The sequence below is a fragment of the Rattus norvegicus genome, chromosome 5, assembly GCF_021556685.1.
Source record: "Rattus norvegicus strain SHRSP/BbbUtx chromosome 5, alternate assembly SHRSP_T2T, whole genome shotgun sequence".
NCBI classification, from domain to species: Eukaryota; Metazoa; Chordata; class Mammalia; order Rodentia; family Muridae; genus Rattus; species Rattus norvegicus.
This window is the reverse complement of record NC_141538.1, coordinates 156524702-156539463: the sequence shown is the minus strand read 5'-3', so window position 1 is coordinate 156539463 and position 14762 is coordinate 156524702. Positions and strand designations below refer to the sequence as shown.

Below are 14762 nucleotides of genomic sequence, written 5' to 3'. Positions count from 1 at the left end.
AGTGAGTTCCAGGACAAGCAGAGCTACACAGAGAAACAAAAGCAAAGGAACAAAAGGAACACAGGGAGAACCTAAAGCCAGTGAACACACACACAGGAGTTTTTATTTTATGCATGTCGTGTTTTGTCTGCAACATATGATGTATCAGCTGAATGCCTGGTCTCCTGGGAGCCCAGGAAAGGGCATCAGATCTTCACAGACCAAAGTTAGAGACGGTTGTGAGCTGCCATGTGGGTGCTGGGACTTTAACCTGGGTCCTTTGCCAAGAGGAAGCCGTGCTTTTAGCCAAGTCGTCTCTGCGGTCCCTCTTGGGTATCTCCAGCAATTCTTGGCCAGCTCTGTCCGTCTGATCCATGGTGTGATCCCCTCATTCCCTCCCCATGAGGAGAGCTGAGGACACGGAGGTTCAGGCACAGTATCCCTAGGCTACAGCCCTGCCATAGTCAGTGTCACGGGGCCGGGTGACAGGTGAGGGCAGTAGTTCTCTTTATTTTAGAAATGGGGGTGGCTGTACATATTAAAAGTGCCACAGAGTGATTCGAACTTGAAAACTTACAGAAAGAAATGTTCCCTGTCTCCCGCCCCATAGTCATACCCTCTGAGGTAAGGCTGCACCATTTTCCTATGGCCTTAAACAAAACAGACCCCAACCAACCCACTCCAGTCAAGTCTGGCTGTCTGCTGTGCGGTGTCCCAGGTTCTGGCTCAATCAGACTTCTCCTTCTCCTTCATGTGCAAGAAGACGACGCTAAAGAGGAAGAGCCCAGCCATCATGGAGAAGGCGCTGGCGTAGTAGGGATAGGCCGAGGGAATGAAGCGCTCATACTGCGTGTGCTGGAGTGGCCTCACCGACACCTGGAAAGGGACAGAGGTGGCAGGCCCTGGTGGTTGGGAGGCCTAAGGGGGACACCTACTGGCCAGAAACGGGACTGCCCCTTGCCTACCTGGGTGGAGGAGTACAGGTGGGTGTAGCCTAGCCGGTTGTAATCCACTTTAAACTGGAACACGCCATACACGTCCGGCAGCTTGAACTGGACACTGTACTTGCCACCCTTCCTCTTCAGGAAGGTCCTCACGAAGGGGTCAATGCGTACAAACTCCAGCTGAATGTCATCTCCGTCAAAGGGGACCCACTTACCATTGGAGAGTTGCTCGATCACGATGCTATACTCCTGAGAGGAGACACTGGGTCAGCTAGGAGTGCAGGCAGCTGGAAGGGCCCCACTACCACGGGCAGAATTGCCCTTAATGCCCACCCCAGGCACAGCAGGGACTCCAGGAGGCCTGCAGTCATGGAGCATGGCTGACCACTCCTCAGCAGGGCCAACAGCTGGAGCACCTCTGCCTTCCCTGGGCCTGAGGTCCTTAGTGCAGGTACTGAAGAGGGAGCAGGCTGCCTTTTCTCCTCCAGATTATAACATCCAACCAAGCTCCAACTGCAATGTCACTCATCCCATAAATCTGACTGCCCTGCCAGTTAAAGGAACAGGCCCTCCACTGCCGTGCAGCCCACCAGGGCTTCGGTTAACCCCAAAGGCCCTCCACATCTCTTTTTTTTTTTTTTTTTTTTTTTTGGTTCTTTTTTTCGAAGCTGGGACTGAACCCAGGACCTTGCGCTTCCTAGGCAAGCGCTCTACCACTGAGCTAAATCCCCAACCCCCCTCCACATCTCTTGGGACAGACTAAAGTACTGTCATCCTTGTGGATGCCCCTGAAGCGTCTGTGTTAGGACCCGCCCTCCCCAGGACCGCTTACCACCAAGTCAGTGACAGTGTAGGCATTGGGTGGGGCCGTCTCGCCCACCCGGTGATGGGACACAGGCCCCACTCGAAGGACACCCTCCTCCTTGAACACCCAGCGGGACAGGGCCACAGCTAGCTCATAGTTGCCTGTCTGAGAATACCTGGAGAAGGGAGAGGAGAGGCGGGGCTGCAGCCCACTTCTTGTTGGTGCTAATGAGCCAGACTGCTCATGTCTACAGGCCAGCACACACTACCATGTTCCAGGCTTTGGCCTTACCTCTGTGCACCGGGGGCGGCCTTCTGCACTGCTGAGTTGAAGAAGGCATCGCTGAAGAAGTCCAGGGAGCCACTGAAGATGACCCGGGCATTGTTCCTGGCTTGGAGCCCAGCAATCAGCAGAGTATTTCTCCCCACTGCGTGGGGGTACTAGGAACAGAACAGGGTGGTCACCTGGGCTTACCAGAGTACTGACAAAGCTACCACAGCAAGTGGAGAGCAGGCTGGACACCTACAGAGCTCTGTCTCCACACCCACCCGAGGGAGGACCCTCTGTCTCAGTCCCATCACCTCTTCATCAGGGTCAGCACAGCCCATGGCTGTGTGTGCATGTGTGTGTTGGACACGTTAGTGTCAGCACGGCTCTGCTCTGAGCCTGCCACTGGGCCAGGAGCTGGAGTATGGAGCCTGCCTTAGCTCTTACCTGGGTGATTGGTTTATCTGGGAAGAAGGAGTAAGAGGTTGAAGAGCCTGTTAAGATGTCCAAAACCAAGGGATTGTCAGGGTCAGCCACCATTCTGCAAAGAGGAGAGAGTGCCTAGCACTGAGCAGGAGGTGGCTGCAGGACACGGGGTCCCACGCCATCTCCCCTAGGGAAAAGAGAAGTGAGTAATTCCCTTTCTCATTTGTTCATCATCCGTGTATCCGTCCATCTGTCTGTCTGTCTGTCCATTTTTCCATCCATCCAACCAATGATATGGTCCCACTAGCCAGGCTGCATGGACGCCCCACCCCCTGCTTTGACCTCCTGAGTAAGGCAGAAGCACTGCATCCGGCCAGGAAGGACCCTTTCTCCACAGCCGAGCACTCGGGCTCCTCATTTACAGTAAGGCTCACAGGTACCACCTGGGGAAGGAACACTCTAACCCTAATTTTGGCTCGATGTCCACAAACAGCAGGTAGCCCTTGTCCCTTCAGGTCTCACTGGTCCCCTGCACACTCACCCAACTCCTCGGAAGAGAATGGGGTTCAGAGATGACTTGCCAACAATGGTTGGGGCCTTCAGCAAGTTCTCAGTGTCGGCCACGATGAGTGTGTGCTGCAAAGGGAACAGACAAGGCGAGCAGGGTCAACCAGAGGGCCCTGGGCCAGGGAGCCCTTGCTACGCCCACCTGCTCTCTAAGCAAGGCAGAACTCTGCTGTGAGTTCCAGACAGCTGAGGGGACAAGCCTGCTTACCTGGCCAAGGTCTGAGACATCGTAGTTGTGGTGGTCGATGACAGCTGTTTTTTCCTCATCAAATTCAATCCCACACTCACTGCCTAGCTCCCGAAGAGGGTCACCTGCACAGATCCAGACCAGACAACATAGGTCACAGCTTCCCATCTCACCCTCAACCAGTCAGCCACAGTGCCCAGCACCTTCATCAGGCAAGGCCCCACCTCCAGAGCTTGGATGAGCTAAATCGCAGCCTCCCGCTCCTTCCACAAAGATGCAACACTTGGTTCTACCTACACCCCCCTTAGCACACTTAGCAAAGCCACAGCCAATGCTGGCTTCAACAGGCCTGAGCCCACCTGTCCTCCTCGCCAACCCACCAACAGACGGACCCACTGAGATCAAAGTCTATCAATGCTGCAAACAGGCCCTGAGCTGTCTGCTGCTGGAGCTGAGGGACCAGCAATTCTAGGGACACAATTCTCTCCCTTCTGCTGTACAACTTCGGAACTTTCAAAACACAGAATCCAAAACTAAATCCACCCACTGCCTCCCCCGACTTCCTCGTTCCCATCTGTACTGGGTTGGTCTGATGTTGCTTGTATTTAAAACCAAATACTGGTTCCTCAAGATGGGGGTAGCCCCAACAGCAGATTCTCTGGTACTCAGACGATGCCATGTGAACCTTCTCCCCAATTTCACTGGTCAATAAAAGCCTAGAGCCTGTGATTGGGCAGTGGAGGGAGAAAGGTGGGACTGGAGGCTTGAGTGAGGGGTTTGCAGGTAGAGAGAAGAGAAAGAAGCCTCCTTGGACCAGGACCACACACAGCTGAGGAGGGAGAAGGCTAGATCTGCCCAGTCTAGGCTTACGGCTTATGAATAAACACCCGGGCTGTGTGTCTTTTATACGGGCTTGTTAGGAGTATAGACTCACGCTACGCACCATCAGGGCCCCAGGGCCAGATAACCCTGCAGCTCGCTCTCTCACTGCCTCCCTGGCTGAGGCCACCCTGGCATCTCCTGCATGCCAAGCTCTCTGAGCTCCACGAGGAAGTGGGGCAAAGCCTTGCAACTTCCTAGGGCCGACTTACCGATATCAGAGCTGGCAGCCACCAAAACGCTGCCACCGCCGTCGATGAAGGCACTGATGGTCTCCACGTTGATGTTGCCTCCAAAATCTGAAAGAAGGCCCCGGACACAGTGACCATAAGCACCCTGTCTCCACTCTGACACCTGGATGGAGGTGAGAGACCCTCCAGGGCAGCTGGAGCTGATCCCAAAATGGGAGGGTGCGCGTGAACTCACCACCGTGACGAGGCACAAACCTGGGAGCTGGAAGCAATGCCTCAGCACTCAGATGCCATCACCAAACACGCCCTGCCCGGTCACGTTTGCTGAAGTGACAGCACATATTCCGAGCCACATCTATTCACTCAAAAACGCTCAACAACTCCACCCCCATTTTCATAGAACCACTGTTCAAATGCGCAGACGCCTCAGACACCTGCAGCCTTCCCCATCGCTGGCACCGTGCCTGGGTCACCTTCCAGTATTCTATCAATGTCACCCACCTAAGCTGCTTGAGAAGGCACCACAGAACCCACAGATGACACTCACTTGACCCTGAGGTTCACTGGCCTAACACGAATGGCTCCTACTTTCCATTATCCACAGCAGAACCATTCAGTGCTTTAAACATCACCCACAGGGCTTGCTGGGTCCCGGCACTACCCTGCTCTGGTCAGTTCACTTAGTGACTAACACCAGATAGAGCTTGCTGAGCCCTACGGTTCCCTTCAGAGTGAACTTCAACATAAGTCCACTTCCTTGCTGAGTTTTTCTTATGGGCTGGGAACAAAGAAAGGGACAATGAGGGAAGGAAGCTGTTGCACTCAGGTTAGTGAGGAGAGCCTTGAACCAGTGACCCGCGAAGATGGAAGGGTGAGTCGGACAGCAGCACACAGGCAGAGCACACAGGCAGGGTGAACAACGGTGTGAAGTCTGCCAGGCAGGGTGAGCTACGGGGCTGAACTGGAGGCCAGGAGTGAGGTGAGGGAGTCAGTTATTGGAAGACTGGGACTGCCAGGAGCCACTGGGGGTTCTGAGCTAGAGAAAGTGACTTCCTTGGTCCCAGGGCAGCGCTGGGTACAGGTGGCGTGTGGTCAGAAGGTACTGTGACCAGGCTATGAAAGCATTCCTAAACCAGGAGTAGGTGCTGGGTGGGTCAGGGGAGGGAGTTTTTCATGGGACTTAAAGGGAGACAGCAGGAGCTGAGGGGTGTTGAGGTGGGGCTGAGGGAACCGGCACTTTAGACAGCTGGGAGAACCCACTCTTGTATGAACTACAGAATACAAAAGGAAACCAAAGGCCATCTACGTTTCTCCAACCGAAGGAAGGAATGGCAGGGACATCTTACCTCAGACAGGGACAGCCTGAGCCAAAGATGAAACAAAAACTATCTAGCATGTTCACCAAAACAACAAGGCAAAAGAAATGGCCATAGCTGGAGAGATGCTCAGTGCTTAAGCACACTGGCTGCTCTTCCGGAGGGCCAGAGTTCAATTCCCAGCACCCACACAGCAGCTCCCAACTGTCTGCAATTCCAGTCCTAAGGGATCCGTCACCCTCTTCTGGCTTCTGAAGGCATCAGGCATAAACACAGTGAGAGAGACATACATGCTGGCCAAACACCCATACAAAAACAAACAAACAAACAAACACCTAAGAAATTTGTCAGACTGGAGAGATGGCTCAACAATTACGAGCACTGGCAGGAGCACTGTCTACTCTTCCAGAGGATCTGGGTTCAATTCTTTTTTTTTTTTCCGGAGCTGGGGACCGAACCCAGGGCCTTCCGCTTGCTAGGCAAGCGCTCTACCACTGAGCTAAATCCCCAACCCCCTGGGTTCAATTCTTAGCACGCCTGTATCTCCTGTTTCAGGGGATCCGACACACTCACACGACACACATGCAATCAAAACACCAATGTGCATAAAATAAAAATAACTAAATTATATTTTTAAAAAAGATGTTTAAAAAAAATTGCCAAAGGAACTGGAGATAGCTAGTCAGGTGAAGACACACCTGAGGAGGCTAAAGCCATGAATCTCAGCAAGATAAAAAAAATGAGGGGTTGGGGATTTAGCTCAGTGGTAGAGCGCTTGCCTAGCAAGCGCAAGGACCTGGGTTCGGTCCTCAGCTCTGGGGAAAAAAAAAAAAAATGAGACTCTCCCATTGTCTGCTCTCGGCCAGAAACACCAGACTCTCAGGCCTGAGGGAGTTAAGAGTACGTTTCCATAAATACACATGGAAGAGAGAGACAAATTTCAGCTCAGTCTATCTTCTTAAAAAAAAAAAAAAAAGTTCAGCGGTGGACTGAGCTGCCTTGTAAGACAGAAATAGCTAAGTATAAGTTAGAGATATTCACTCCACTCAATAGTGTCGGAGGGCTGGTGAGATGGCTTAACAGGCGGCCACGGGTCACTGGGTTCAAATCTCCAGTAAGGGCTGGAATGACAAGTAGGGCCTATAACCCAGGCATTAGGAGGAAGAGGTTGATTCTGAGAGCTCACTGGCTAGCCTGCTTAGTCAATTCGACAACCTTCAGCTTCAGTGAGAGACCCTGTCTTAACAGAGCAAGGAGAAGTATGACTCAAGGGATGATAGATACGTATTTATTTGTATCCTTATGATCTACCACCTGCAGAATGGCTTTTTATAGCAATCCATGTTAATAACGTGACAAATCTTTGTACACAAGCCAAGACAAATCAAGGGCTTCTTTATCAGGACCTTGGTTAGAGAAAAGCCCCTTCTCCAGAAGCGAAGTGTATGTCGTGACATTTGGCTCTCTATCCTTAGCTGTTATCTTTTTGACAGATGAAATCTCCAAGGTCCAGGGTGTAATTAACATTTTCGTCTACTGTGCTTCGCAACTCACCCCAAGATCCAGGACATACTCAGGAACAAGACAACCGTCTCCTGAGCCCTCTAATCCCAGTTCTAGGGGCGACGCGCACCCTTACCTTCCACCGACGGGGAAAAGATGATAAGGTTGTCATAGAGGAACTCCCCGTACTTAATAAGGGACAAACTGGGGTCATCTGCAGTCTTGAAGGTGAGCTCAAAGCCCCGGTCTGAAGGAAAAGAAAACAGGAAGTCGGGGCAGACGATCAGGAGAGGAATCCCTGCTGCAGCCCTCGGAGGGTGCCGCCGTCTCCGCCCCAACCCGGACCATGCCCTCGGCGCCGCGCTCACCCTTCAGGCTGCGGAAGAACAGTGAGTGCGTGTCCCGCACGTTCAAGTTGTCCAGCAGCACGAGGGTGCGGGGACCGCTGGCGCAGACACAGCCGAGCGCAGCCAGCAGCAGCCCGCAGAGAGGCCAGGCACGGACAGCGAGGCGGGGAACCATCTTCATCTTCCAGCGGGAGAGGCCAGCACCTGGGCACCGGAAGCGTCCCTCGCGGCCGCCCAATGGCCGCTCGCAGCGATGGAGTACCACCTAGAAGTGGTCCGGGTACTCCGTGGCCCCGTGGCCCATGCCGCGGCAGAGACGGACTGAGAAGCAGGGAACGCCGCCGGAAGTGGCCCTTCGGAAGCCGAGTCTCCAAACCTTATTGGCGAAATGCACTTGAAGCTCCGCCTCCCTCATGGAAGAGCGCCAATCCAAGAGAGACAGCTCCGTAGCTGCTGCCAATCAATAAAGCCGAGAGCCTTTTGCCTCCGCCCAGGCCGGCTCCTGCCGCGGGTCTCAAACTCTTCCTCCAGTGTCTCTTAGACTTTCCGTTTCCTTGGCTGTTAGTCCTTACCAGCGTCCCCTTCCCCCAGGATGCAACTGTTACTACTTGGACCAGATTGGGGACACTTCTTCGTCTGTCACTGATCTAAAGTGCTCGGAAGCAGGTCCCTAACTCTCGGGAGCAATGAGCTGGGCAAATAGAATTCTGGCCAGGCCCGAAACAGAGTGGATGGCCAAGGGGCAGGTAGGTTAGTGATTAAAAGGCTCTTCACACCGGGTTTTGTGGTCGGTGCTTTTAATTCCAGCGCTCGAGTGGGAGGCGGAGACAGGCAGATCTTTGTGACTCTGAGGCTAGCCTGGCCCACATAGTGGATTTGACCTTGCAGGGTTACATATTGAGAGCTGGGGGTGTTGCTTTATAAAACGGCGGTATAATGCGGCGGGAGGGAGCAACTTGGCGGCCCCGGCCAAGGGATTCCTCTGAACAATCAAGCCATGCGACAGACCTAGTATAAAGATTTATTGGCGGAGGAAGGAAAGGGGACCTGGGACAGGGTAGAGACAGAAAGGGGGAACAGAGGATAGAGAGAAGAGGGAGGGAGAGGCAGAGAGATGGGGTAGCCGAAGAGTCTTTATTCGTCCTTATATGCCTGGCAAGCAGCTACACAAGAATTGTATGCCAACATGGGGTGCCATCAAGATGGCTCAGCTGGTAAAGGTGCTTGCTTGCCACTGAGACTCATGACCCGAGTTCAAACCCAGGGCTCCACATGGTGGAAGGGGAGAGCAAACTTCTGCAAGTTGTCTTCTGACACACACACACCAACCCAAACTCAGGACAGAAATAAAACAGAAGTCTAGGGATGTTCAGTGGGTAAAATGCTTAGTGTGCAGGAAGGCCTAGGTTTGATCTCCAGTATCATATAAAACTAGGCACCTGTAACCCCATCGCTCGAGGTTCAAACATCAAGATAATTAGTTCAAAGTTGTCCTCAGCTACACGCGCGTTCAAAGACAGCGGGATGAGACCATCTCCATATAAAAATTATTGGTCCAAACTTCTCTGCAGCCCAACCGCACCACTCAGTGACCCTGACTTTACTGGTGTGCCCCTGCTCTGGGCATACCCACCTAAACCCATCACCTAAGTTCTATCTCCCTCTGCTCTGAGTAGGGCCAGCCTCAGCACACACCCTTGAGTTGCCCAACTGCTACCTGATGCTCTTTCAGCTCCCTCCAGAGGTGCCTGCCCTCCCCAGGAATCCCTTCAGAGAGATCTGAATCTTTAGTTTTCTTAGGGGCTGGGTGGGGCTTTACTCCCACAGAAACCTGAGCGGGGCGGGGTGGGGGGGCTCACCCTGTACCCGGGCTTCTTCAGTGAACTCCTTGGCCCAAGGGTAAGGCCTACCACTGGTATAAGGAGGAGGGCGGAGTGGAAAGCTAGCTCAGTACAGAGTTAGTACACACTCTCTAACCCTTCACGGAACACCGGGAAGTAGGTGTGACTCTAATTTACAGAGGTGGCTCAGGACTCATCTCCCTGACTGTGGGCAAACCAAGGTCAGGCTTGGAATACAGCGGGGTGGGCTGTCATGGCAACCTGGATTCACCCATGTCAGGACGCTGAGCTCCAGTTCAGGCCCCTAAAGACTGGCGGGACAGCAGTAACCACATCTGCTGCACAAGCCTGTGTTCTGTCCCTGGAACCCACAGTGGATGGATGGAGAGAAGCCATCCCTAGAAGCTGGCCTGTCACCCCCACATCTAAGCATCATGACATATATCCCCCACCCACACACAGAAGGGTGTGTGTGTGTGTCTGTGCACGCACGTGCGTCTGCGTGCGTGCTTGGGTGGTTTGGGATATAAGGGAGGTATCTACTGGGTGGAGACACTTGCTGCCAAACCTGATGACATAGATTTGATCCCTGGGGCCACATGGCAGAGGGAAGGAACTAACAGGTTATCCTCAGATCTCCACATGCACACCCTGCCACATGTACCCCCCCCCAATAAATAAATATAAAAAAGACCCAGGCTGGAGAGAGGCCTCGGTTAGCAAAGTCCTTGAGAAATGATAGCTGAGGTTGCCTTCTGATCTGCACACATGCCCATGGACACACACACACACATGCAGGCACACACATGGACACACACACACACACACATGCATACACAAACACACACAGACACACCACAACCCAGGCCATGTCTGCCTCAGCAAGACATGGTTCTGCTTCTCTAGTCATTTGTGCTGGTGACAGGTCCCCTGGAGCGGCTGAGGCAGTAGCCAGTCTCCCTACAGGACTGGCCCGAGGGAGCGTCAGAGGGTTGGGAAGGGGAGCGTATTCTAAAAGGCAGTTTATTGGGCAGCTGTAAATCACCTTCTCTGGGCTGCAGGCCAACCCAGCTGCTGTCCGGCCAAGGGTAGGCTAAGCACAGCAGCTGGTTCCAGGTCTCTGTGTCCGCTGTGTGTCACAGGTTCCCTTGGAAGGGACCAATCACAGAGGCCCAAATCTTAAGTCACTAAGATGTTGAGCTTTGTCCTGTCCATGTAGCAGCTTCTGTGCTTCATGTGATGATGCTTGTGGATCCATGAGAGGTAGACCCACACTGGCTAGTGTAGGCTCGGTGGCAGGCAAGTCAGCGGGATCACTGGCTCATGGGAACAGCTGGAGCAGGCCTCTCCCTGAGAAGTGCAGTCCAACTTCCACAAAGCTCAAGCCCTGGACCAGAGTGAGTTCTCTGGGGGGGAAGGGGGGATGTGTCTTCCCAGGGCTAAGATCCCCTTGGGCCTGGGGACACTGTGGAGAAGGAGAGAGGAGGCCTGGTTGGGGCTTCGCAGAGAGGACTTGGAAGTTTCTAGAAACTTGAAAGCAGATAGCAGCAGGCAGCTGGATCACAGAGGCTCGCCGCTGAAGCTGCTTTTGCTTTTTTTACGCTTGGCTTTGGAAAAGGGGATGTCAAGGGACTCCAGGCGGAAGGGCCGGGGCTGGGGTATTTCAGGGGTCTGGGCGGGCGGCAGGGCGGAGCTGTTGCTCAGAGAGGAATTGAGCCCCGGTGGTGAGTTGTGATAAGCTGTGGAGAAGAAGCAGAGGCCAATGGTGAGAGGAGACAGTGCCACAGGTAGAAGGCAGAGGATCTGGCAATACCCGCCCACCTGAAGCTGGCGCTGTAGCTGGGACCCCTTTAAGGCTGCCCTGCTGGGATCTCAGATTTAGTATTACTTCTGAGTCCGAAGAGTAGGATAGGGAGTTGGAGTTTTAAAGCCTCTAACTGAGGCTCAAGCCTGGTACCTAAGTCAGAGAAGCCCGCTCACAAAGAGCAGTCAGCATTTCCTACCAGTGTCAGCTCTTAAGCCTCAGTTTCTTCATCTGTCATGTGGGCACAGTGGCAGCCCCTTAACGACTTCACAACCCTTCCCTCTCCTACCCCCAACTCTACTCACTGTGTCTCTGATTTCAGTTTAGAAAGCTTAAAAAAAATTAACGTCAACTTTAGAAAGTTTTACTTTTGATAATAGAGATGTTTTGCCCAAACGTATGTCTGTGTCCTGTGTGTGTGCTGGACCTACAGAGACCAGAGTAGGGCATCAGATCTCCTGGAACAGGGGTTACAGAGCTTTGTGAGTTGCCATAGTGCTGGGAACTAAAAACCCTGGTCCTCTGCAAGAGCAGCCAGCACATTATCTACTGAGTCATCCATCCCTCTAGCACTAAGGTTTGCTTCCAATAGATACTTCACCGGAAGCTCTGTGGGTTCTATGTTTCTAACATTCTGTTACATTCATTTGTTTGCTCCTCGGTGCCTGTGGAGAGGTAGGAGAACAACCTGTGGGGATGAGCTCTCCCTCTCCACGTGGGGCCTGAGGATCGAGCTCAGGTCCTCAGGCTTGGTGGCAAGCACCGTTATCCTGTGAACCATCCGGCCAGCCCGCTTTTAGTTTTAAGAGAAGAGTGAAGTGATTTTCCAATCCCTCGAACTGTTTTTGCTACGGGGACCTTTCTGCTCCCTTGTCATAGCCTCCTTTGAGGAAAGTTACCATAAGAGATTCTGAGGAAACCTGATGTGTGCGCGCCCCATGCAAAAGGCCTGCTTGTGTGTCAAAAACAGACCCTCTCTTTGAGCAAACAGGAGACTCTGTACTAAGGTTAATCTTTAAAAACTTTACATTTGTTTTGTGTGTATGGATGCTTTTGCCTGCATGCATGTGTGCAAACAACATGGGCAATGTTCAAGGAGGTCATAAGAGGGTACTGGATCCCCTGGGACAGGAGTTATGGATGGCGAGCCACCGTGTAGGCGCTGGGAACTCAATCAGCCTCCTCTTAACCACTTAACCACTGAGCCAACTCTTGGCCCCTGTGAAGGTTAATCTTATCAACTAGGTTGTATGAAGAGCCATCAACACACATCTCCGAGAGCGTCTGGGCGGATGGGTAGGTTCCAGAGTAGAGCAGTCTACGGAAAAGCAAATGAAGAAGAAAGATGTGCACTGAAGGGAGTAACACCACGTAGTAGGCTAGAGGCCTGGATGGATCAAAAGAGCAGAGTGGGAAAGCCCATAGTAAAAGCTTACTGGTTACCATGGTTACCATGGTGGCTACCAAGATGTGAGCCGCTAAGCAGGTCCCACTCAGTCTCTCACCCAAAGGAGAAACTGTAGAACCAAACCGATCGTTCAGTCTTCTCCTTTTGAGACAGGGTCTCACATAACTGGTCTCAAACTCTCTGTGAGAGAGAGCTGGGATTACGGGGTATAATGCTGGGAATTGAACCCGTGCCCTGGTACATGCCAGGCAAGCGCTCTACCATCTGAGCCACTTTCCCAGCACTCCTTTAAGGAGCTTCTCTTGGGTATTTGTTGTAGCAGTGAACGTTGACTACCACAGCTACCTATTATCATGTGGTCCCATTTCTCGGTCTCCTCTAATCCTGAGAAGCGGGTGCCATGCCCCTTATTTCATAGCTGGCTGAGGTTTGCATGGAGGAAGGTTTTCGTGCCTGAATCCAAAATCATCCCCGTGGCATATTTCCCGGTGGGTGTGCAGGAGGGGAAGCCCCAGCGGGCAGGACACTCACTGAGGCTCTTCATGGGGTCCGTGCTGAGGATCTGGCTGGCCCGCTTGGAGCGGAAGTAGTTACTAGCAATATTCTCACTGTCGCTCCGGCTGAGCATCAGCTTATACCTGTCTTCCTCCTGCTGGGGTGTCAGAACCTCGTGAGTGACAACCACTGTGGGCCTACCCAGGCTCAGGAGCTTCTCGGGCTGGGTGGCACCACGCTGTGCTGGACATATCTTGGGGTTACTCCCACGACTCCCAGGGTGGGGACCCAAGCAGCTTGGAGCAGGGAAGTCACAGCCTCCCCTCCCCTTCCTTGAGATGGGAGGTTCACGTGCCTTCTTCCAGCTTCACCACGGGCAAGGGTGATAGAAATACTTGGCCCCAGTCCCTCCATGTACACACAATGCAAACAACAACAAAACTCCGCCGTCTGCTACTTTTGTGGCCAGTACTTCTTCCCTCCCTCTCCTGGGAAGAGTCTTTCTCAAAACAGCTCTGACGAGCTTGCTTTCCTCAGTCTGGATCCTTTACACTGGGGAGCCCTTTCTTCCCATCCAGCTGAGAGAGAAGTCCCAGATGTAGGACCTAGGCTAGCACTAACCACAGAACTACATCCTCCTGAACGTAGGACCTGGTCCAAGAGTAGACGTGTGACCAGGCAGAGCCAATCTCAGTCTTTCCACAAGCTTCGATATAAGGATGGCTTGAAGCAGTCAACTTCCTAATTCTGGGGCCCTTTGATACGGTTCCTCATGTTGTGGTGACCCCTGACCATAAACCTATTTTCATTGCTACTCCGTAACTGTAATTTTGCTACCATTATGAATCGTGATGCAAATACCGATATGCAGGTTTATCTGATATGCAACCCCTGTGAAAGGGTCATTCAAAACCCAGAAGGGTCTCGACCCCACAGGTTAAGAACCACTGGCATTGTAACCGCAAGTAGCCATTGCTCCCCCCTCCCCACGCCTTGGGAAGAAAGCGTGAAGCTGTTAGCTCAGAGGCAAAGACACAGGGCAAAGCCCAACACAGAGCCCAGACTGAGCCCCTACATCCAGCCATGCTTGAAGCTGGCCCACCTATGTGGATCGGTGAGGTCCCTATTCTGGGTTAACTGCATCTGGCACTTGGAACTAAATGTGTTCTGATAGAACCTCTTTGAAGTCCCAGGCTAGAAATGTTTTAAAGTGTCTTCTTTCTTAGGAAGTTAAGCCACTGAGGTAAATGCAGCCTTCGGCCAGCATGAGACACTACAGGCAGTCCCCATGAGCTGCCCAAGGGGTTGTTTGGTTGGATTAGGCTCTCCCTTTGTCATTTTGAATGAGGGACCCGGGGCTGGGGATTTAGCTCAGTGGTAGAGCGCTTGCCTAGGAAGCACAAGGCCCTGGGTTCGGTCCCCAGCTCCGGAAAAAAAAAGACCAAAAAAAAAAAAAAAAAAAAAAAAAAAGAACATTTGAATGAGGGACCCGAGGGTCCAGGTGTCTGCCACGGTAAGAAAAAAAGGTCCAGGCCCAGCTCCTGGCTTTCGTCCCCAGGCAAGACAAACGCAGGCTGAGGCTTCACTGACCCACTCGTGGGCACCCCCACCCCACCCAGCCCTTTATTCCAACCCTTGGGCCTTACCATGTGTGGCTCGCCACTGTCCACTGCAGAGGTTTTTCGAGCTGGCTTGTTCTGTGTCCCAGTTGGAACTGCTATGAGAAAACAGAAACTGAGAGGCCAGAAGGAGGTTGTCCGAGGGAGCAGCCCTGCCTGGGCTAGGGGTCAGGGCAGGCTGGAG

At 52.8% G+C, this 14762-nt stretch overlaps 2 protein-coding genes across 31 annotated transcripts in view; both read right to left on the bottom strand.

The window, feature by feature from the left end:
• Positions 1-76: 76 nt before the first annotated feature.
• Ddost (dolichyl-diphosphooligosaccharide--protein glycosyltransferase non-catalytic subunit) lies at positions 77-7650 on the bottom strand. 2 transcript variants are annotated; one of them, XM_087549429.1, is made up of 10 exons: positions 7433-7650; positions 6376-7311; positions 4267-6006; positions 3197-3300; positions 2963-3057; positions 2443-2536; positions 2020-2168; positions 1756-1903; positions 945-1172; positions 77-855 (listed from the first exon to the last, which is right to left on the bottom strand). In XM_087549429.1, exons 6-10 carry the CDS (start codon positions 2533-2535, stop codon positions 706-708), a joined length of 768 nt encoding a protein of 255 aa, XP_087405555.1. In that variant the 5' UTR covers position 2536; positions 2963-3057; positions 3197-3300; positions 4267-6006; positions 6376-7311; positions 7433-7650; the 3' UTR covers positions 77-705. The 2 variants fall into 2 exon arrangements, with proteins under 2 accessions (XP_087405555.1, NP_001012104.1); NM_001012104.1 differs by having other exon boundaries at positions 470-855; positions 4267-4353; positions 7201-7311; positions 7433-7593.
• Positions 7651-10257: 2607 nt separating this feature from the next.
• The window catches only part of Kif17 (kinesin family member 17), a 37233-nt gene continuing 32728 nt past the window's right edge, over positions 10258-14762 (bottom strand). For 4 of the 29 annotated variants that reach the window (XR_015620015.1, XR_015620019.1, XM_087550694.1 and 1 more), the window contains exons 13-16: positions 14606-14676; positions 12996-13116; positions 12327-12374; positions 10260-10991 (exon numbers count right to left, since the gene is read on the bottom strand). Coding sequence is in view for 15 of the 29 variants with exons in the window: in XM_087550694.1 (XP_087406820.1) it covers positions 10813-10991; positions 12327-12374; positions 12996-13116; positions 14606-14676 (419 nt within the window). In the remaining 14 variants the exon portion in view is untranslated. 29 annotated transcript variants of the gene reach the window in all.